This window comes from Myotis yumanensis, unplaced genomic scaffold, assembly GCF_028538775.1.
Source record: "Myotis yumanensis isolate MYYU_CA2020_CCGP unplaced genomic scaffold, mMyoYum1.0.hap1 SCAF_13, whole genome shotgun sequence".
In the NCBI taxonomy this organism is placed as follows: domain Eukaryota; kingdom Metazoa; phylum Chordata; class Mammalia; order Chiroptera; family Vespertilionidae; genus Myotis; species Myotis yumanensis.
In genome coordinates, this window is record NW_027223764.1 from 10948262 (window position 1) to 10970140 (window position 21879).

Sequence of the window (21879 nt, forward strand, 5' to 3'; positions counted from 1 at the left end):
ACTTATGCAATGACATACCCATTGGGAGCGCTCCTTTACTGAATTCCTTCTAAGCATGAGGCACTGTGCTAGGTAATTATATAATTTCACAATATCTTTACAGCATCCTTCTGTGAGGGGCAGTGTTAAACTAATTCTGAAGTTGAGAAAACTAAGGCATGGGTTAAACTGACTTGCTTAAGGCCACATATATATGGTAAGCATCAGCCAAAAAAAAAAAAAGCCATGGAATTCTGCCTAGGATTAGATCAAGGATATCTTTAGACTTAGGAGACTATACAAATAGATGCCAAATTGTCCTAGTAGAGGAGAGAAAGAATCTGAAGCTCCATGACGAAGCAGTTATGGTGAATTTGGTTGGGAGAAAAGCAATTCCAGGAATCCAGGGGCTTGGAAATGGCCCCCTTAGATGAGCCTAAGACTCAGTAATCACACCCTGGGGTTTGCTACTGAAGGAAGATGAGTAGAGGATAGTTATCCGCTCTTCTTTTCCTCTTCTCACTTCAGATTATATCAGAGCTTCTCCAACTTTAGTGTAGGTAGGAGTAATGAGTCTGTTAATTGCAGATTTTCAGAGTAAACCTCAGACTGGTTCAGAGGGTCTGGAGTAGGGTCCTGGAATCTGTATTTTTTAACTATCAGAAGAGACTGATGTAGGTGGTCCTTAGATCAAGCTTTGAGTGTTAGTGTTCATTCATTAGACCAGTGGTTCTCAACCTTCTTAATGCCACGACCCTTTAATACAGTCCCTTATGTTGTGGTGACCCCCAATTTCATTATTACAAATTGAACATAATTAAAGCATAGTGATTAATCACAAAAACAACATGTAATTATATATGTCTTTTCTTTTTTTTTTTTATATTTTATTGATTTTTTACAGAGAGAAAGGGAGAAGGATAGAGAGTTAGAAACATCGATGAGAGAGAAACATCGATCAGCTGCCTCCTGCACACTCCCCACTGGGGATGTGCCCGCAGCCAAGGTACATGCCCTTGACCGGAATCGAACCTGGGACCCTTGAGTCTGCAGGCCGATGCTCTATCCACTGAGCCAAACCAGTTAGGGCTATATATGTCTTTTCTGATGGTCTTAGGCGAACCCTGTGAAAGGGTCATTCGACCCCCAAAGGGGTCGCGACCCACAGGTTGAGAACCGCTGCATTAGAAGCTTCTCCCTAGTGTCCTAGGCCAGGGTGAGTTAATCCTCTCATAGCCATTAGCTCACTTAGTCTAGAAAAATTATAAGATTAATGTAGTGAGTGATAATTACCATTATTATGAAATCAACATCATCAATCATTGTCATCATCACCATCACCATTATCTAGCATGGAGGAGTGGCTCTCTTTGCCCAGGCATTGTGCTGAATGCTGGACTTGTATGATTTCACTTAATCTTTACCATATTACTTAGGGGAAGACCTCATTATAGTTTAACCCCCATTTGATCTATCAGGAGATGAAGGCATAGGAGAGGAAGTAACATGTCCTAGGCCACACAACTAATATATGGTGGAGCCAGAATTTCAGCCCAGGCCACACTTGAGTGGTTCCCATAATTCTTAGTTAAGTAGCAGAGAGGGATCCTGAGGCTGGGGGTGAGTGGGGTTCTATGCTTTGCCCAGGACCATAACATTTGTCAGTGGTGTCACTGGATCAATGACTAGGACCTCGTCGATGCCCTGCCCAAGCCTCTTTCTGCAAGACTGCTGCTTCTAGATGTGTTAGGACAGATTCTGAAAAGAAAAGGTTTCAGCTAATTAATGGCACCGAATAGAAACCAAGCTGTGGTCCTCAGGGAACTCTGCACTATCATTTAAGCTCCTGGCATGAGTGGTCAGGAGACTGAGCCTCTCTGAGTTTGGCAGTGATTCTGGTGTTAGGCACTATCCATGGCTCCCTGGGCAGGTGCTGAGGCCCCACTTCGATCTGGTCTCTGTTTGGGGGTTGCATGCCATGATGCCCACCCAATACTAGTTCTAACACTCTTTGCCAGTGTGTTGGTGACTCAGCTTGAGGCTGCTAAACTCACTGTGGGCTTCCAGGCTCCCTGGAACATCTCCCACCCATTCAGTGTGCAAAGGCTGGGCGCGGGCCTCCAGATTGCCATGGACAAGGTCAACTCAGAGCCCTCGGGCCTTGGAAACTTCAGCTGGGAGTTCACTTATACCAACTCAACCTGCAGCGCCAAGGAGTCTCTTGCTGTCTTCACCAACCAGGTCCAGAGAGAACAGATTTCTGCCCTGTTTGTACCAGTGTGCCCAGAAGCAGCAGAGGTATACAACCTTCTAGAAACTCTGGTTGAGTTTCCATTGGAAGGGGTGGTCTTAAAGATGATGGGAGAGATTTGAATAAGCCCTTGACAAAGTTGGCATTATTAAAATAATAATATGTCAGTCTTGGGTGCCATTTTTTTGAGATGTGATTAGACCATGTAATTAAAACAGCCAACATTCTCTTTAAAGAACGCCTTTCAAATCAATAATTGTAAGTTGTTGATGCTCACTAACAAACTTGTTGACCGTTTGGACTTGGTATTGTTGTAAATAGACTCATTTTTTATTTTAATGCTGTCAGCCACATGGCTCAGAAAAATTAAGAAGGAAATTAATGCTTGGTTTTTAATTGAAAAATATCTTTGTTTGTGTAAGTTTCCCCTTGGTGTGTGTAAGAAATTATTCAGTGACGGTAAAAGTAAGTGAAAAAGAAGGGAGTAGGATCGATTGTAATAAGCTGGGCAAGAAACGGAGAGACATCAGTGACTTGTAACTGTTTAGCTAATGGGATTAATTTTGTGGAAGTCCTTGGGTAGCTCATGCTTAGGTATTGATGCGAGGCCTAAATAGAAAGGAGCATCACAATTCTCACTCTCACAAATACTGCAGAACTATCATTAGTGGGTGCTGTAGAATTAAGTTCATGTTTTAATTGGAATTTTGTTTTCTCCTGAAATTCCCTATTTGACACACACTGTCCAAAGCCTACCCATTTTTCACAGTCAAGCTCAAATGTCATTCTTCACCTCTCCATCCTCACCTCTATATCCCTAATTCCCAAATCAAAAGTAATTTCTTACTTTTCTAAACTCTTATAAATCTATTGTCTGTAGTGAATGGTATATTGAACTCTAGTAGCTATTTTTCTGTGTCTTAGATCCTATAATAGACCATAAACTCCTTTAAGAGCAAGGTCTGAAAAATGAATGAGAAATTAATAAGGAACAAATTAGGAGAGAAACACTAAGAGAATAAATAGTAGTTATGACTGTGGGCTCTGGATCCGTACTGTCTGTATTCCAATCCTGCTCTACTATTTGTTAGCTTTGTAACTTACATCTCTGTGTTCCTATGTTTTTCATCTACAAAATGGGTAATGATAATACCGACCTCATAGAAATGTTGTAAAAATTGAGATGATATGTGTAAGCTCTTAGCAAAGTGCTCAGCACATATATCATCGTTATTCTTGTCCTCTGAGATCTTGCATCCTCACGTTGGCTACAGGACATTATCATCAATATTCCAAAAGACAGGCTCCAGCATGACCTGTCTTTAGAGTCACTGAATTAAAAATTTATGCAGATATCTCACAATGGGGTTTGAGTATAGCATAAACTTAATTATGAAAAGTCATCCTTTTGCTTACTTTCAAGGTTATTGGTTTGCTGGCTTCTGAGTGGAATATCCCCATGTTTGACTTTGTTGGACAAACAGCAAAACTGGAGAATGACTTCTTGTATGACACCTATGTGAAGCTTGTGCCACCCATGCGTGAACTTGGTGATGTGCTCCAGAAAACTCTCCAGTACCTGGGCTGGAAACACGTCGGGATGTTTGGAGGTCACTCTGGGACTTCCTCCTGGGATAGAGTGGGTGAGCTGTGGAGGGTTGTAGAGAATGAACTCAAATCCCATTTCACCCTCACTGCCAGGATCAGCTACACCAACAATGATCCAGCCCTCCTGCAAGAAAATCTTAGGAACATGTCAGCAGCTGCCAGGGGTAAGTAGAAAAGAGTCTTCTATTGCTTATGTTTGGAGAGACAAATAGAAAGAGCAGGTAGAAACCCTTTATTTTTCTTTGGGTGTAAAAAGCAGATAGAAACAGGGTACAAAGATAATGATACGTAAAAACAATTTTCTTTTTGGGTCAACATCACTATCACCAACTATTTTTAATCTAAAGTGAAATCCCATATGCTATAATGTTATGATTCAACTAGAGGCCCAATGCACAAAAATTTGTGCAAGAGTAGGCCTTCCGACTTGTATGCATCCATATAACCATAACTAATGGACATAAGACACTGGGGGGTAAGGGAGGGCAGGGCTTGTCAAGGGTGGGGGGGGGGGGGGAAAAAGGACACTTATGTAATACCCTTTGTAATACTTTTAGCGAAAAATAAAAAATAAAAATTAAAAAAATAAAATAAAATAACAAGTTCACTTTTAGCTAAAAAAAAAAAAAAAAGAAAAAAAAAAAAAGAGTAGGACTTCCTTCTCCCAGCTGCCAGCACCGGCTTCCCTCCGGCACCCGGGACCCCGGCTGCTTCCCTCTGGCCCCGGCTTCATCAGGAAGGACATCCAGAATGACGTACGGTCTAATTAGCATATTGCCCTTTTATTATTATAGATGACTAAGCTCTGGAAGCATCTTCCAGGGGGTTGGGTCCTGGACTTGGGCTATTGTTCAGAGCATGGGCTCTGGCGAAAGACAGCCTAAGTTTGGAACCAACCTCTAATACTTTCTAGCTGTGTGATCCTGGGCAAATACCTTTACCTCTCTAGGCCTCAGATACCTTATCTGGAAAATGAAGATAGTCATCAACTCCTACCTCATAGGAAAGTAAGGATTGCATAAGGTCATGCCTGTAAAGTCCTTAGCACTGTGTCTGGACATAATAACGGGGCAACATATGATATCAATTACTTTTGTTGTGGTGTTTATAAGGCTCTATTTTCTCTTTTAAAAAATATGTTTTTATTGATTTCAGAGAGGAAGGGGGAAGGAGAGAGAGATAGGAACATCAATGATGAGAGAGAATCATCAATAGGCTGCCTCCTGCACGCTCCCTATTGGGGATTGAGTCCACAACCTTGGCATGTCTCCTGACTGGGAATTGAACTGTGGGTCAATGCTCAACCACTGAACCACAACGGCCAGGTATAAGGCTCTATTTTCTAGCTTGATTAGTACATGACTCCTTTCTATTCTTTAATAAACTAAGCCTTTCTAGCCTTGGCACTTTAGGACTTGCTGATCTTGGCCTGCAGTGCCACCTGCAACCCCATTACCCTCCCTCATCCCCCCATGATTCACTGGTATACTGTCTGCCTGACTGTCAGCTCCCTGAGGGCAGGGGCCTTCTGCCTTGCTCATCACTGTATCCTGTCCTTAGTTAACACAGTGCTTGGCACATGGTTGGAGCTCAGAAAAGTACATTATAATTTACCTCATTTATTTCATTTGTGTGTCCTCACAATGCATGCTGATGTGTTTGAATGGAAGAAAAGTACCATGGCCTCCCTCTCCCCCTTCCCCCATTCCAACTAGAAAGTCTGGGTGCTCCTGATTCTAGGTCCTCCTTCAACTCCTCCTGTGTGGCTGGTGATTAACAAGCCAGATCTGTTGTTCAAAGCCAATGAAACAGAGAAATGGGAGCATCGAAGTGGTTTTAACCTTTTTGACTTGTATTTTTGGAGAGAACTGCAGCTAAGACTTTAGTTCATAGGGTAAATCTGCCAGTGGGTACGCTGCTGGTGCTATATTCTGGGGATAGTTCCAACATCCTCTTTCCCCGAAGCATGCTCAGGGAAAGAAAAAGTTCATGTCTCATTGGGAGCAGTTTCAGGCCAGAGTTTAAAAAGCATATGATCATGTGCAATTGGCTGACTCTGTGTTTTTTTCCTCTTATAGTTATTATCTTAATCTGCAGCTCAGAGGATTTGAAAACCATTCTGCTGGCTGCAGAGAACCTGGGACTCCACACAGGAGAATTTGTCTTCGTCGTTTTGCAGCAGTTGGAGGTGGGTGCCAATGACCCCCGAATGGCTCCTGCAAGAGGTAACGAGCATGGAGCACTGGCTATGTGCCAGATGCGTTAGCTCACTGAAGACTCACCACAACCCTAAGAGGCAGGCACTCTTGTGCCCTCATCCTAAAGTTGGGAGACTGGGCCTGAGCTGGAAGAACTTACCCAGAGTTCTCTTGCCCACTTAGTGAGTGGTTGATCCAGGCCTTGGTAGACTGTCAGCCCACACCAGCTGAGGAGGAACTGTCACTCTTAGCATGTAGCTGAGACCTCCCCTAAGGACTAAATACAGGTGGTTCCCACTTTCTTTCACAGCCACCTCCCTGTGTCCCTGTTGGGAGTCCTAAGAAAGGTCTGGAGAGACCAACATACTGGTGGGTGAGGCCATTCTTGGGTGACTTTGTTCTTTTGGTCATGATAGGAATGGCTAAAATGTACCATGTGCCTCCCGTGAGGAATGTGTTACACATTTTACATGCACTGTTGCACTTAATATTCCCAAGAGCCTTGTAAGGTAGATCTTATCAGTATTCCAAATTACAGATAACATATTGAGGTTTAGAGAAGTAAGATACTTTATTCAAGATCTCAGAGCTCCTGAGGAGCATAAGGAGCATAGCTGGTCTTCCAAACCAGGTCTTCTGGACTCTGGGACAGAGCCCTTTGAGCACTTGAGATGCTAAAACTCATGTCAGCTCACACCACTCTGTGGGGAGATACTTTTATTTTCTGTGTTTTACAGATGAGAAAACCGGGGGCCCTGAGAGGTAAAATAACTTGCCCAAGGCCACATGACTAGTAAGAGGGAGAGCTGGTATTCAAACCCCGGGGGCTGGCCTCAGAGTCTGTACATTTAAACACCACTCTACGCTAGCAGGCTTCTGGAAAAAGCCACTTGCATTTAGATATGGACACACTGTGTAATTTTCCCAGCAATTTTATCTTCCTAAAATGAGCTTTTAAAAATGATCCTAAGAAGTTGAAATTGAGCTAAAGAGTAAAGGAAGATATATCACAATGTTCCAGATTTCTTTTATCTTTTTAATTTTACTTTTTAATTACAATTGACATTCAATATTATTTTATACTAGTGGCCTAGTGCACGAAATTTGTGCACTCAGGGTTTTTTTTCTTGTAATTGGTTTCTAGTTTCATACCATTATGGTCAGAGAAGATGCTTGATATGATTTCTTCTTAAATTAATTTTGACTTTTTAAAAATATGTATATTTTATTGATTTTACAGAGGGAGAGGGAGAGAGACATCAATGATGAGAAAGAATCATCGATTGGCTGCATACCCCTCACTGGGGATTGAGCCTTCAACCCAGGCATGTGCCCTGACTGAGAATGGAACTGTGACCTCCTGGTTCATGGGTCGATGTTCAACCACTGAGCCATACCAGCTGGGCAATTTTGACTTGTTTTTTGTGCTAACATGTGGTCTATTCTAGAGAATGTTCCATGTACACTTGATATTTATTTATTTATTTATATTTCATTTATTGGCTTTCTTCTCACTGCTTTGATGCCAGCTAGAAAATGTGGGCCTTTGAAGGCAGGCCTTCTGGAGTCATTGTGTTGCCCAGGATTAGGATGTAGAGATTCAATTTCAACCATAACTTAACACATTTCTATGCTCAGTGTATACCCTACAAAATGACTACACTGATTTCATTATATTGCAGGACAGTTTTTGGAAGGAGGTATTAACAAATCAGAATGGGACACACTTCCCCACCATCTATGAGTCTGTGCTTGTCATCACCCCCAGCTCCTCCGGAGAAGGTTCTGGAGAGGAAGGCTTCCGACAAGAAGTCTACCAGAGGCTGAAGGGGCCACCTTTCCACAGCTCCATCTCTGCAGAGGAGCAGGTCTGAGATAGGGTCTCCCTGCACAGGTCCCTGCCTCCCCTTTTCTGAGGATATTTGTGTTTGGCTTTAATATTCTCCCTCTTACTTCTCCTCTTCTTTACCCCCCGTCCCCGCTGCCTTCCCCCCACATACTTCCTCATCCTCCACAGCTGAGCATAAACAGTGCTGTCTTATGAAGTCTGCATCCCAGGACTACAGAGGACAGAGGTTATTGGGTTACTGAATGGCTTTTGGAGTCAGAGATCTGGGCTGCATCCTAATGCTACTATTTACTAGCTGTGGGACCTTGAGGTGAATTTCTTAACCTCCCTACACCTCAGTCTCTTCACGTGAAAAGTGGGACTTATAATGACATCTGCCTCCAGCCTTGGTTTTGAGTACCTAATAGCATAGCACATAGAAGCAATAGAATAGAAACCAGTGGTACTCAGACCATGACAATGTCCTTTCCTTTCCCAGGATTGAGAACTTGAATTGAGCAGTCAGAAATGTAGAGCTAGAACAGGTCAAGGCAATTAGATGGTCTGGAACAGGGAGAAGTCAGGAGAGAGAGGATCAGCCAATCAATGGGTAGTCCAGTGTGTGTGGGCTGATGAGGCAAATGTCTGATACCCACAGAGAATTTGTTACAGAGAGACCATGGGCCAGAGCTGGAGCTACTTCCTGTGACAGGTCACTGATGACAGGGGTTCCATTAGGAACAAGGTGGCCAATTGTGGATCCTAACACACAAGGAAAGATGATCAATCAATGAATATTTGGGAAATTGTCTATTAAGTGTTAGCTTTGTACCTACCTTATAGTGGGCACTTGCATGTTTGTTGGCTACATGAACAGACAAGAACATGTATTAAAGACCTACTATGTGCCAGGTATTCACAATAAGTAGAATATCTATCCTGTCTCATTAAACTGTGCTTCTACTCACCAGGACAGTGGCTTTATCCCCATTTTATAAATAAGAGAGATGAGATTCAGAGAGGTTATGGAACTTACCCCCAAATTTCATAGCCAGTAAGTAGAAAAGCCAGTCTCACTCCAAAATCTACCTGCTTTCAATTAAACCATATGCCCACCCGCCTATGGCCTAAAGAGATCATGTGATCTATTTGTGAAAACGAGCCTAAAGAGGAAAAGTGAAGATTGTGATATCCAGATTTAATAGCCCAAGTTCAGGCATGCAGAGGGCCCTCCCCTTGCAGTGGAATGGATAGAGAATGTGTTATACTATTAAGACGGTGGAGAGAAATTCCTCCTAACTGAGACATGGGCTGTGACTCAGGAGGCCGTGGGCCTATTTAAACCCAGCATTTGCTTCCCTCCTTGAAGGTGAGCCCTTACTCTGCCTACCTTCATGACTCAGTCCTGCTCTATGCTCAGACTGTGAAATTCATGATCAAGGCTGGAAGAGATTTCCGGGATGGACGGCAGCTGGTCAGCACTCTGAAAGGTTTTAATCAGACCACATTGCAGGGTAAGTGGCTTAATCACAGGGGTGGAGGGTGGGAGGGTCCCTCTTTCTCATGGAGATTCCAGTCTTCCAGAAGGCGGGGGTGGGGTGGGGCTGGGGTGGGGGTGGGGGGTTGAGGTTAAACCTCCCAGCGGCCACAGTCCAGCTCTTCCAGCTTTATACAAAAGGCTGCCCAGTCCAGCTGAGGGGATCTCTGGGGCATCTTATCCCTTCCTCCTCCCCAGAGAGTCCCTCCTGCAGCTGCTTTCAAACTGGTCCACCAAGAATAAAGCTCAAGAGAGTGGGACCTGCCTCGGGGTTACTTCTATGCTCCTTCCCATGCCATCCCTCCCTGATGGGGCCCTGGCCTCATTCGTGACTGGCCACCTCTAAAGATGGGGCCAATCCCATTTGACTTTCCTTGTCAGGGCGAGGATAGGCTTGGACTTGGACGTGAACTGTTTTGAAATCACCCTGGGAGTTGATCAACTGTGTCATCTTTCTGTACTCCAGTTTTCTCATTTTGTAAGACACAGATAATACCTCCTGCCACATGGAATAATAGTAGCCAGCATTTATTGAGAGCTTACCTTAAAGCAAGCTGGGTGCCAAGAGCTTCTGCATGCTATCCCACTTAATCCTCACACACACCATCAGTTAGTAGTACTATTATTACCTGTATTATAGTACACAGGTGAGTAAACACAGGGTAGAAAGGCTATGTACTTGCTCAAGATCACAAATTTACTACAGGATGTGCCCATTCAATGGTGGCTGCTTATCTAGGGGTCTTGCCTCCAAGCCCTGCTTGTTAGGCGTAGATGATGGCCCCTGCTCTGCAGGGTATCCTGGGACTAGGTGTGTGAAATCACTGCGACCCCCACATGCCGGCACATAGTAGGTGCTTAATAGATGGTAATTGTGTGCCCTGTCCCCAAGGGGGAATAAATCAGCAGTAAATCCGGTGTCAGACCATGGGCTCTAGTTTGGGGTGTGGAAGAGCTGAACTTGACTCCTCCAGGATCTTGGGTGTGTGTTTTATGCATGAGGTTGACCACATCCTACTTGAGAACAAAGAACACAGGGACCAGGACTGAGCGCCAGGCCAATGCCTGGGCACAAACCAAAACCGGGAGGAAAGGGGTGAACAAAGCTTGAAAAGTCAGCCCACAGGGCCTGCAGGTGGGGAGGAGGAGGATTGTAGCACCTGGAGGAGGCAGCTGTCCCCAGTCCCAGCAGCTGCCTCCATGTTATTTGGCCTTTTTTTGATCACATCTGATTGTTCTTAGGAAGCATAAATCTTGGGTTTCAGTTGGAAACTTTTTTTTTAAGAAAAAGCATAGGCCTAACAGAACACATCTGCCTGTCCCAAGCGGCCCTTGAGCCCCACCAAGGTACCACCACTGAACTTTTCCCCCCCACTCTCCTCCTTGACTCTCAGATTCCCTGAAACGGCAAAAACCTCACACTGCTTTTGGTGGCTGCTGGGGAGGGGGCTTGGCTGGTCTGAGTTCGAGTCATGAGTCCTTCTTTTTCTCTCCTTAACCACTTGCAGTCTCCTCTCTTTTCAGGAGTCACCGGCCCAGTGTTTGTGGACTCCCAGGGAGAAAGGTGGGTGGATTACTCGGTCTATGCCCTACAGAAATCCAGCAACGGGTCCCTCTTCCTTCCTGTTCTTCACTACGACAGCCATCAGAACGAAATCAGGTACTGGGGGGACGTTTCTTCGAGTTTAGAGCATGCTGCAGGAAGAGACCTGGGAGGCGAAGGGGGCTGGGGGCCTCGCTGGAAGATCAGTTTGGGATCCAGCTCCTAGAATCCACTGCACATGGCCTGGTGCGCTCTGAACTTATAAGGATTGACTTTGGGTCTTTAAGGTGATCTTGCCCTTGATTGTGGGATTAGCTCAGCCACTTCCGATTCCTCACAATATCTTCTAACTGCACCTCCGCAGGGGCTCAGGCTTCCTCTGCTGCTCCATCAGGGAACATCACCTGGCCCCTGGTCTCAGAGAGAGGCCCTGGACCAGGTGGTGGTGGAGCACAGCGCCCCCTAGAGAGATGGGAGCTCAGTCAGGGAAACAGACTCCAGTCAGCCTGACTCCAAAACAGAGAGCCCTATGGACAGCAGGACTTGGGTACCCCTGGTACCCAGGAAGCTCTGGAAAAAGTCTGTTTTCATCACTCAGCTATAATTGAGAAAACGGAAAGGAAACCTAAAGCTTAATTCAATTTCTACTGGCCTTCACCGTTACCACCCCCAATGCAGATTTGATTTGACACTTTTTCCTCTCTGCTCTTAAGGATTTTTAATGTATCAAAATGGGTTAGCCCAGGAAAGAAACTAACCACGGAAGACTAGGTCTTCAGGATTGTAGAAACTGGGCATGCTCCACGCAGGGGGAGATGTTTTGCTCTGTGAAATGTCAAGGTGCTGAATAACAAGATTTGTTTATATCAAACACGGGAGAGAGTCCCAGCAACACTGGAGAATTGGCACAGCATCTTTTAAATCAGAAATGACATGGTTTACATCAAAAGATTGAATCAGTGGTTCTACTCTGCAAAAAGATATTGCTTTTCCATGAATTAGATTACCTGGAGGCTGGATTCGAAGAGCCGGGGTGAGGTGGGAAAATTGGATGGGTCAGTGGACATTTGAATTAAGAGACCAAGGCCTACTTTTTGCAAATGACATGTGTATTTCATTTGCCCTTGCTGTACCTGAGGTAGAGACAAATAGAATAAATCAAATGGGCACTGACCTTCAATCACCTTCTTTTTTTTTTTAAAGACCCGTGAGGAATTTCTCCACTATTACTTGGTCCCATGGCTCCCTTGCTGCAGACAGACCTGGCTGTGGACTTGACGACGAGCTCTGTGAAAATGAGCTTGCTTTTACAGGTCAGTATGGGCTCCTGGAGAAGGTAGCAGGAGAGGACTCTCCATAGCAGGGCTTTTCAATAGTGACAGCACTATTGACATGTTGGGTGGGATAATCTTTGTTGGGGGTGGGGGCGGGGGAACTGTCCTGTGCTTTGGGGGCTGCTTAGCAGCATCCCTGCCTTCACCCATTAGATGCCAGTGGTAGCCTCTAGTTGGAACCACCCAAAGTATCTCCACTTGCTACTAATATCCCCTAGGGAGGCAACATCGCCCGCCTGCCCTGTTAGGAACCTCTGCTCTAGGGAAACCCAGCTCCTGAGATTTGAAGTTCAGGAACTTCATTTCTAAGGAGGTAGAAAGTCTGGACAGGGGAGTGTTGCCCAATGGTTAGGGGTCCAACCCTGGAATTAGATGGATCATACCTGAGAAACAACCATGAGGAGAGGACATAGCAAATGCTTAATAATAAAATGTGGTGGTGGTATTAGAAATCCTGACTGTTATTTCTGTACAATGAAAGTGTCTATACAGAGGAAGAAGTGAGTGCAGTTGCCATGGGAACCAGAGGAAGGTCAGAAAGCATTCCTGGAAGAGCCATGCCGAGGTGGCCTTTGAAGCATCTGCTTGGCAGCGCCAGGCTGGACAGGGATGTTCTCACTTCTGCTCTCGGGCAGCCTGAGTAATGATATGTCTGTGTCCTCCAGGTGTGACTGTTCTTATTCTCCTGATGACCTTCCTGGTCACTGTCTTGGGAACTGCCATCATAGGTCTGATTTTAAGGATCCAGAAGGGAAAACTGCAGAGGCAAAATGGAGACATTTGGTGGCAGATCGATTATAACGCCATCACTGTTCTGCCCCAGGACAAGGTAAGGCCACACCTGGCCCAGACGTCCACTTCCCTGCTAACTTCTGCTGATCTGTGGAAGGGACTTCCTCCAGGAGCTTATGAGAACAGAGGCTGACTCATTTTTAAAGTGAGCACTTAACAGAGAGTCTCAGGCCCCGAGTTCTGGCTCTAGGCCTACCGTTTCCTTGCTGAATATCTGGGAACATCATGTCTGGCCTCAGTTACTGAATACTTAGAATGATCAGGTGGTCCCTAAAGTTCCCTTCAGATCTGTTACCCTGTGGTGTAAGCTCAAATATTAAAGCTGTTTTATGGAAAGCATCTAGTTATCTTCAGAACCACATTAACTCCTGGATGTGTCCTTACAGCCACCCCGGAGGGGCACACCTGTGCTGAGAGAGAACAACAGCCACGGGTCTAGTGTGAAGATTTCTGGGGACTTCAGCTCCTTTGTCCAGAGTCAGCAGGGGGAAGCGCTCTTTCACGCCCCAGTAGGGCTATACGAGGTACTTCTGAGAGCAAGGCGGCTGCATGAAGGGTGTGCCTCTGTCCCATTCTCTGCATGTCCCTTCTGCCCGGGCATTCTGAATAGGAGGGATTCTCCAGGTAAACGCCAGGTAGCCTTCTGACTCCAGACTCATGTTTCTCAACCTTAATGTGCCTATGAATCATTGGAGGCTCTTGTTAAAATGTAGGTTCTGGCCCTAACCGGTTTTGCTCAGTGGATAGAGCTTTGGGCCCTGTACTGTAGGATCCCAGGTTCGATTCCAGTCAAGGGCATGTACCTGGGTTACAGTCTCGATCCCCAGGCCCTGGTTGGGGTATATGTGGCATTGATGTCTCTCTCTCTCTCTCTCTCCCCCTCCCTTCTACTCTCTCTAAAAATCAATGGAACAAATATCCTCAGGTGAGGATTAATAATAACAAAAATTGCAGCTTCTGGTTCAGCAGGTCTGGGGCAGGGCCTGAGAATCTGCATTTTCTCGAATGAACTCCCTGGGGGTCCCTATGCTGGCTTCTATGTTAGACTCATTTTTGCCAAATAGAACTTTCTATGAATATAGTAATAGTCCAAATCTCCTCAGTCCAGCATGGCAGCCCTTACCATCATGTGACTAAAACATTAGTGTGACTGGGGAACTGAATTTTAAATTTTATGTAATTTTTATGCAATTGGCATCATAGAGGTAGTGGCTATATTATTGGACAGTATACTCCTAAAGCATGGATTCTTTCATTTTTGGTACTTTAGCACTGATGGATCAGTCATGGGTATGGATGCTTCTACATATAAACCGGCAGCTACCAAAGCTGGCAGCATAGTTCCGCCTGCCCCCTCTCACCCTCTCTACCATACCACCATGGCTGTCTATGCCAGTCACTGAGTTAACAGTGTTCACATATTTTAAGATTTAATCCCCACAACAGCCCTGATTATTTTTAATCTTCGTTGCACAGATGAGGAAATAAAGGCTTGGAAAGGTTCAATCCCAAGCTCGAGATTATGTAAGTAGTAAGTGTTAGGAATGGTCTTTGAACCGGTATTGACTCTTATGACCTCTACTCACTATGCCTCTGAATGATAATGAGACATTGTTGTATAATAGAAAAAGTGTAGTGTGGAATCAGATGTTCCCAGTCTGGCTGAACTCCCCACAAATGTGTGACCTTGGACGGGTTGCCTAACGTCAGTGATCCCATCTGGGAGTGGGCTAATCATCCCCACGCTGCAGGACTTCGATGTCAGTTCGATGAGTTCTTGTGCTGAGCAGCTGGCTCAGCGCCTGGACCTAGCACAGTGCCACTCTAGGGCTACTTTGGGCAGTGAGGAGGTTCATGATCCTTTTCCTAGGCTGACTTCTCACCCCCCCCCCCCCCCACCCCCCAGTTCTTTCTGAGTAGAGCTTTTTCTGGATCATCTTGAGTTAGAACATTCCGCTTTGTCTCTGGTTCCAGGGAAACCATGTGGCCATCTGCTATGTTGGTGACCAAGCAGAAGCCAGGATCAGGAAGCCATCTGTGCTGCAGGAAATCCGGCTGGTGAGGTCCCCACCCGGGGAGGAGACAAAGCGGCGCTGTTCTCAGACCCTCCTTGTCAGCTTCCTGTTCCCACCTGGAGTGGGCGTGGCCCCAGTCCAAAGGAGCATGGGTGGAAAGCAGCTTCCCCTAACTTGGCCCACCCCCCTCACCCCTGACAGCCCAGACTTTGGACCTAAGACTTTTTGCCCTGACTCAGGCACCCCCCGCCTGGGATCCTTCCTAGCCTTGCTCATTTCCCTTAATTCTCCCTGGCCTTAATTCTGCATCTTCATTCTTTGTACCTGTGATGGCTGCTCACCTCCCTTGAACCTGGTCCTCGGAGGAAGTCAAGTTCATGGGGTCTGACTTCTTACTCCAAATCTGTGATCCATTGTGGCCCACACACTGGCATTGGCAGCCATCAACACCAGGAAGCAGGGCTGGGTCTATTTACTGTGACGTGATTTCATTTAATGCCCGGGCTAAGGTTCAACTTTGATCATTCCTCTTGTTTATATGCTGGAGGCAGACTGCCTGGATTTGCTTCCCAACTCTGCCACTAGCGAGTGGTATGTTCTTCAACATGTTACTTAACCTTTTGAGCATTAGTTTCCTCATCTGTAAAATGGGAGCAGTTATATAGTTCTCACCCTCACAGGGTCTTTGTGAGAATTAACTCAAAGTATGTAAAGCACATAGCATAGTCCCTAACACAGAGGGCATGCTCTAATCATAAGCTATTATTACCATTATTATTTTCAGGTGTATGAATTAAGGCACGAAAACATTGTTCCCTTCTTTGGTGTCTGCACAGAACCTCCCAACATCTGCATTATCACTCAGTATTGCAAAAAAGGGAGTCTTAAGGTAAGTACGATAGGAAATCTTACCTTAGGTTTAATTAGCAGCAGCTATTGAAGAACTTTCAGTGCTTCTGCTCCTTCATCCAAGAACAGTTCCTCTCTAGTCTAATTGCAAGACCTGAATTATCCTGTTGGGCTGCCCGCAGGGGATCGGCTTAGCAGCGGAGTAGCCAAGTATCTGGTTTCCTTTGTTCTGAATGGAAAGTGGCTGGGCTTGGTTTGTCTCCTTAGCTGTCACAGCTACTCCTGAATTGCATTTCTGGGCCCATACTACCTATGGTATGTGACCGTCCCCTTTATGTCAAGAACAAGGAAGTGTTTATAAAACTCAAGACTGTGTAACTTTCTCACTATTGAGTCAGGTGATGATATTTCCTGGGAAATGTTTTGGCTCTGTCTCAGGTTGTATAAGTTCTGGTCAAAACCACCCAATGTAGACCTAGCTGGTTTGTCTTAGTGGATAGAGCGTCAGCATGTGGACCAAAGGGTTTCAGGTTCGATTCTGGTCCAAGAGCATGTACCTTTGTTGTAGGCTCCTCAGGCCTGGTGGGGGCTCATGCAGGAGGCAACCAATTGATGTGTTTCTCTCACATCGATGTTTCTCTCTGTCTTTCCCTCTCTCCCTAAAAATCAACAGGAAAATATCATTTGTTGAGGATTAACAACAACAAAAAAAACCATCCAATGTAATAGAACCAAACCCATTTAACATATGAAGCTCACTGTGCTCCAGGTTGAATCCCTGGTGCTATTTTAAATAACTGTTTTTCAGGATGTTTTGAGAAATTCAAATAATGAAATGGATTGGATATTCAAGCTCTCATTTGCATATGACATAGTCAATGTGAGTATAACATAAGCTTATGTAAAGAACAAATACCATGGTGTTTTTTTGAATTGTTCTGTGTCTTGGATTAAATCAAACTGTAATCTTTCCCCAAAATTCAGGTCCTTCTCAGATTTCCTCTTCAAACAAAGCGATCCCACTTCTAAAATCTACCGCTTCAATCAGATTTCCCATTTTTTTTCTCTCTCCCTGACCTCAAGTAAATATCAAGAGAGTAAAAAATATTTTATACTAAAGTCAGAAGGGATGCTACATTTACCCAACCAGAAAAGAGCAGGGTACTTACATTTTAGGACAGAACTTTTTGCCCAAAGAAAATCTAATTACTAGATCATAAAGCAAGCTGAAGGAGTCCTAATACCACTTCCTTTTTCCTAGTCCCCTTTCTTAATAATACTTCCTTTTTCCTAGTCCCTGGTTCCTTTCCCCAGAAAATGGGGATCAGTGCCATAATAACCACAAAGCTGTTATACAGTGGGTGCAAATCTGTGAATGTATATATACAGGCAGAATTTTTACTTTGGGCAAAGGGGGCTGTAAAAAGGATGATGGATGATGATGATGATAATAATAATGGCTAAAATATATTTAGTGCTTTCTTTGGCCCCAATACTTTCTAGCATTCTGTATATACTAATTTACTTAATTTACACAACAAAATATAAGGTAGATCTATTATTAGCTCCATTTCATACGTCAGATGGGCCATGTCATTATGTACCTGAGGCTGACGTTCTCAACCTGGGCTAAAATACAGCTGTTCTTTCTAAACTCGCTGCATCTGTTTTATCATAAGAGAGGACCAAGTCAATGACCTGGGGTTGGGTTCTGGTGAGGAAGCCCCTCAGTCCGACAACCAGCAGGGCTGGCTGGTCATCATCTCTCAATCAACAGTCCATCCATCAACTAATAGATTCCTATGGGCAAGACCCAGCCTGGTGTTGTGAGGGATACAAAGGTGAAACAAAAACTCCCTCCTTCTGGAGTATAAGGCTGTGACTCCTTGAGTGACTCTGACTTTTGGTCCCTCTCTGGACCTCAACCTCCATATGGGTTAATGGATGAGGTTGGTCTGTTGACATCCAAAGTCTTTTATTTCTCAGGGATTTAATTGCTCTTTGTTTAAGGAGCTGAGTCTTAATGGTCTGTGAGATTTCGATTTCCTGGGCCTTAATGGGAAGCAAGTTAGACAAACAGAAACCTTGTTGGTTTCCTTGTGATTGGGTCTCTATGGACAACACTGGACCAACACTGTTATTTCAGTAAACTTAATTGAGCATCTGTTAATGATTTATCTCCCTCTGGGCACTTTTGTAAGAAAATAATGACTTGTTTCTAATTTTAAATGGCGTAAAATCTAGCTAGAGAAAAAAAAACACAGGAAATGCACATATACAATTATTGAAGTGGTGGTGGTAGAGTTATAAAATAGAAGAATGTGACATGGCATCCTCTCCTACTCTGGCTCCTCTCTCCTTCCCTTCACCCACATTTCTCTTCATGCAGCAAACCCAGGGAAGTACGCTAGATTTCCAGTGATCTGGTTCCTGCCCCTTCAAAGCAGCCAACATCATTTATATTGGATGTGAAGAATTCACTCACCAAAGTCTTAATGCCCAATAGATTTAGCCTTTCCAACGTCACCATTTGGCTTTCAAGAAGCATTAAGCCAAAGGTTTCTCTGGAAAAATGCTGGGGTCGGTGAGAATGATCTATATATATAAAAGCCTAAGCAACCATTTGACCATTCAACTGGTAGCTATGATGTGCACTGACCACCAGGTGGCAGATGCTCAACACACAGGCATGGAAACATCGAACAGACTGATAAATCTCAGAGGGAAGGGGGGAGGGGGAGGGCGGGAAGAGATTAACCAAAGATTTTATATGCATATTAGAGGCCCAGTGCATGGATTTGTGCACCAGTGGGGTCCCTCGGCCTGGCCTTCAGGAATCAGGCGAAACTGGCAGTCTGATATGCCTCAAGGGGTCCCAGATTGCGTGAGAGTGCAGGCCAGGCTGAGGGATCCCACCAGTGCACGAATTTGTGCAATGGGTCTCTAGTAATTGAATAATCAGCTACCCTAGGTCACTGAGTCTATCCCCTACTCTATGCCAGAAGGACAGCTTGGCACCTTGTTTTGGAAGGATTGCTTTCCCAAAAAATGGAGTGTGCACAGGATGGGTCTGGTTAAGGAGGTCACAGCAACCTAGATCAAGGCACTTCAAGGCCAGTTATTCTGCCAGCATTTCTTGAAAGGGGACTGAAAGTAACACAATTCACTGCAGCCTCTTAGAGCTTGCCATGGGTGACCTGATATGAACCCAGGCATGGGGCCAACCTCTATGGGTCAGATTATGCTTCTGGCCACTACAAACCAATCATAAAAACAATTCCTCTTCTGATGTCTATTTGACAAGGAACTCCTGTATGCCAGGTATCATAGAGATTCTGAGATGTCACAGACTTTTCAAAATAACAAGAGGATATTGATTAAGCACCTAATTTTGGTCAAACCTGATTCTGGGAATGGAGGTTGCAGAGAAGTAAGGCTCATTGTCCTGTCCCCAAGGAGCTCAACCAGTGGGGCCAGCCTGGGAAGAGGCTTTGGGGAGAATAGCACTCTTCTTGAGTTAGAGGTGGGCCTCTATTTCTGAGGAAAAGAAGTCTTGATGGATTAAGGGGGTCAAGGGCAGTTGGCAAAGAAGATGTGTTGGGTGTTTGAATCTTGGCTCTGCTACTTATTGACCAGGTGACCTTAACTACCCTGAGCTTCAGCTTCCCTGTGAATAAAATAAAGATAGCAGGAGTACCTACCTCCTAGGGTTTATATAAGGACTAAGGTACGTAAAATGGTCAGAACCATGCCTACCCCATTAAAAGTATCCAATAAATATTAATTGTCAGTATCAGTAGGAGCAGTAGTATCATTACTATCAGAGATAACTCCATTACTAGTACTAAAAAACATGCACTTCCTTATTTCATTCCTTCAACAATCCTATGGGCTAAGTCTGCACTGTCCAAGTATAGTAGCCACCAGCCACATGTGACTATTAGACTCTGGCCACAGGATTAGTCCAAATTAAGATGTGCTATAAAAGTGTAAAATGTCTGCCAGATTTCGAAGACTTAGCAAAAAAAACAAAAAAATATAAAATACTTGATATTATTATGTTGATTATATGTTAAAATGATAAGATCTCTTAATACATTGGGTTAGATAAACCATATTATTAAACTTAATTTCACTTGTTTAATGAAAACATTAAAAATTATACCTGTGGCTTGCATTATATTTCAAGTGGGTGGTGCTCTAAGTCATCACAATGAACTTCATGATTAATTCACCAGCTCCAATATTAATATTAATATTTACTCCATTTCACGAGGGGGAAAATGAGGCTTACTCGGGTCAAGTAACCTGCCCAACTGGTAAGAGGTAGATTGGGGCTTGCTGCTAGTCTGTCTCCATAGTTGAGTCATGCTATGTTTCCTCCCCACTCAGTTCCAGAGGGCACAGATGTGGGATCCAGAGATAGAGCCCCAGGACCATCCCCAACTTTCTAACAGGGAAATAAATGTAACTAGCAGCCAGGTAGGTGATAGAATTGCCAAAACGCATAAAATCTGGTACATAAATCACGCACCTCTCATGGTTCTATTTGTTCTCTGACAATGTACATATGCCCATGCATTTCCATCAAGAGAGAAAAACACCACCACAGAGAGGTACGTCTGTCTCCTGGAGAGGACTGCAACATAGGATTCCGAGCATCCAAACAGGTTGCCTTATGCCCTAATAGCATGAGCTCTGCTGTCCCTGGATGTCCGGGAAGATTGGTGGAGACCAGAATGTAAACTATCTCATGCCTGGGGTGGGTCAAGGCAAGGGATGATCATGTGTGTCAGGGGCAGTCCTGCTGCATGGAGAGGTCTCTGTGAGGTCAGAGAGAACTCTGGGTTGGACATAGGTCTCCCCAGATTTCAAGCCCAGACCTGGCCAGTTGGAGCCTTTCCTGGAGAAATTCCAGAGGCAGCTCCAGCCAGGCCCCCTCCAGGTCTAGTTGAGCGAGTTGTACTTCCAACATGTGATTCAACTCTATTATCTCAGAACACAAACAAGCCACAATGATAAAGGAATATGCCCTCCTGTCTTTCGGGGGTCAGGGGACAAGGGTGGGATATTCACTGTCCCTCAAGTTTCCTTATTGCTTTCTGTATTAGCCTGTATTGCTAATGTAGCGTTGGCTTAGGGCTCTTGCTAAGGTGGGACAGTGACTCAGCCTGTCATCACTGCTGGAGGCAGAGGTGAGTCCCTGAGCTGGTGCCCAAAAGTCCAAGGACCCTGTCTCTGGGTGCAGTAGTCCATTCAGGAGCCCTTCCTGGAACCTTGGTGGCCAGTGCCTCCTTGTGGCCACACCCATGGGTGACTTCACCTTCTCAGCTGGGTTTAAGATTCATTTGAACCTGGCTGTTCTTGTATAAGTGTGTTAAGAGAATTCCTCCACAATCATGTAGGGTATTGGGGACAGTAAAAGCTAGTGGTTTAGAAGTAGCTGGGCTTTGTAGATAACACAGCCTGGTTTCTATCCCAGCTCTGCATCCACTCCTTGGGAGCAGTTTAAAACCCCGAGTTTCCTTGTAAAACAGAGAAGGAGAATATTACCTATCCCAGCAAAGGCTAAATGCGATAGATAACATGTATTAGGTCCCCTGTTCCAAGTACTTCAATGCATAGTGCAAAGTAAGTCTCTAAAAAGGGTTTATGGTTGCTTATTTGTTCATCACAAATCCATATTACAGTTTGGATGTTCCTGGAACCCCATGTCTAAAATAATCACTTCTCACCATCTGCCCTTCATAGCCTTCTTTTATCAGCAGAGGATCAGCTGGTTGGGAATCACACTGCAGAATTCCCAGCCCAGCTCCACTGCTGGCCGGCTGTGTGACCTGGGTCAAGTTCATTTCTCTCTTTTCTCATCTGTAAAAGGAGGTTGGCGATCATACTACCGATCTCTGCGGTTCACTAGGTGTAACATGAGCTAGTGAAAGTAAGGG

General features: G+C 44.8%; 1 protein-coding gene across 1 annotated transcript in view; it reads left to right on the forward strand.

Moving 5' to 3' along the window:
- The first annotated feature begins 1893 nt into the window (after positions 1–1893).
- Positions 1894–21879, forward strand: part of LOC139022166 (guanylate cyclase 2G-like) — a 35289-nt gene continuing 15303 nt past the window's right edge. The window contains exons 1-12 of the mRNA XM_070433238.1: positions 1894–2277; positions 3654–4002; positions 5917–6026; positions 7719–7904; positions 9234–9378; positions 10926–11061; positions 12148–12257; positions 12944–13107; positions 13457–13594; positions 15045–15128; positions 15870–15974; positions 16743–16814. Of these exons, the coding sequence (XP_070289339.1) occupies positions 1894–2277; positions 3654–4002; positions 5917–6026; positions 7719–7904; positions 9234–9378; positions 10926–11061; positions 12148–12257; positions 12944–13107; positions 13457–13594; positions 15045–15128; positions 15870–15974; positions 16743–16814 (1983 nt within the window). The remainder of the gene's footprint in view (positions 2278–3653; positions 4003–5916; positions 6027–7718; positions 7905–9233; positions 9379–10925; positions 11062–12147; positions 12258–12943; positions 13108–13456; positions 13595–15044; positions 15129–15869; positions 15975–16742; positions 16815–21879) is intronic.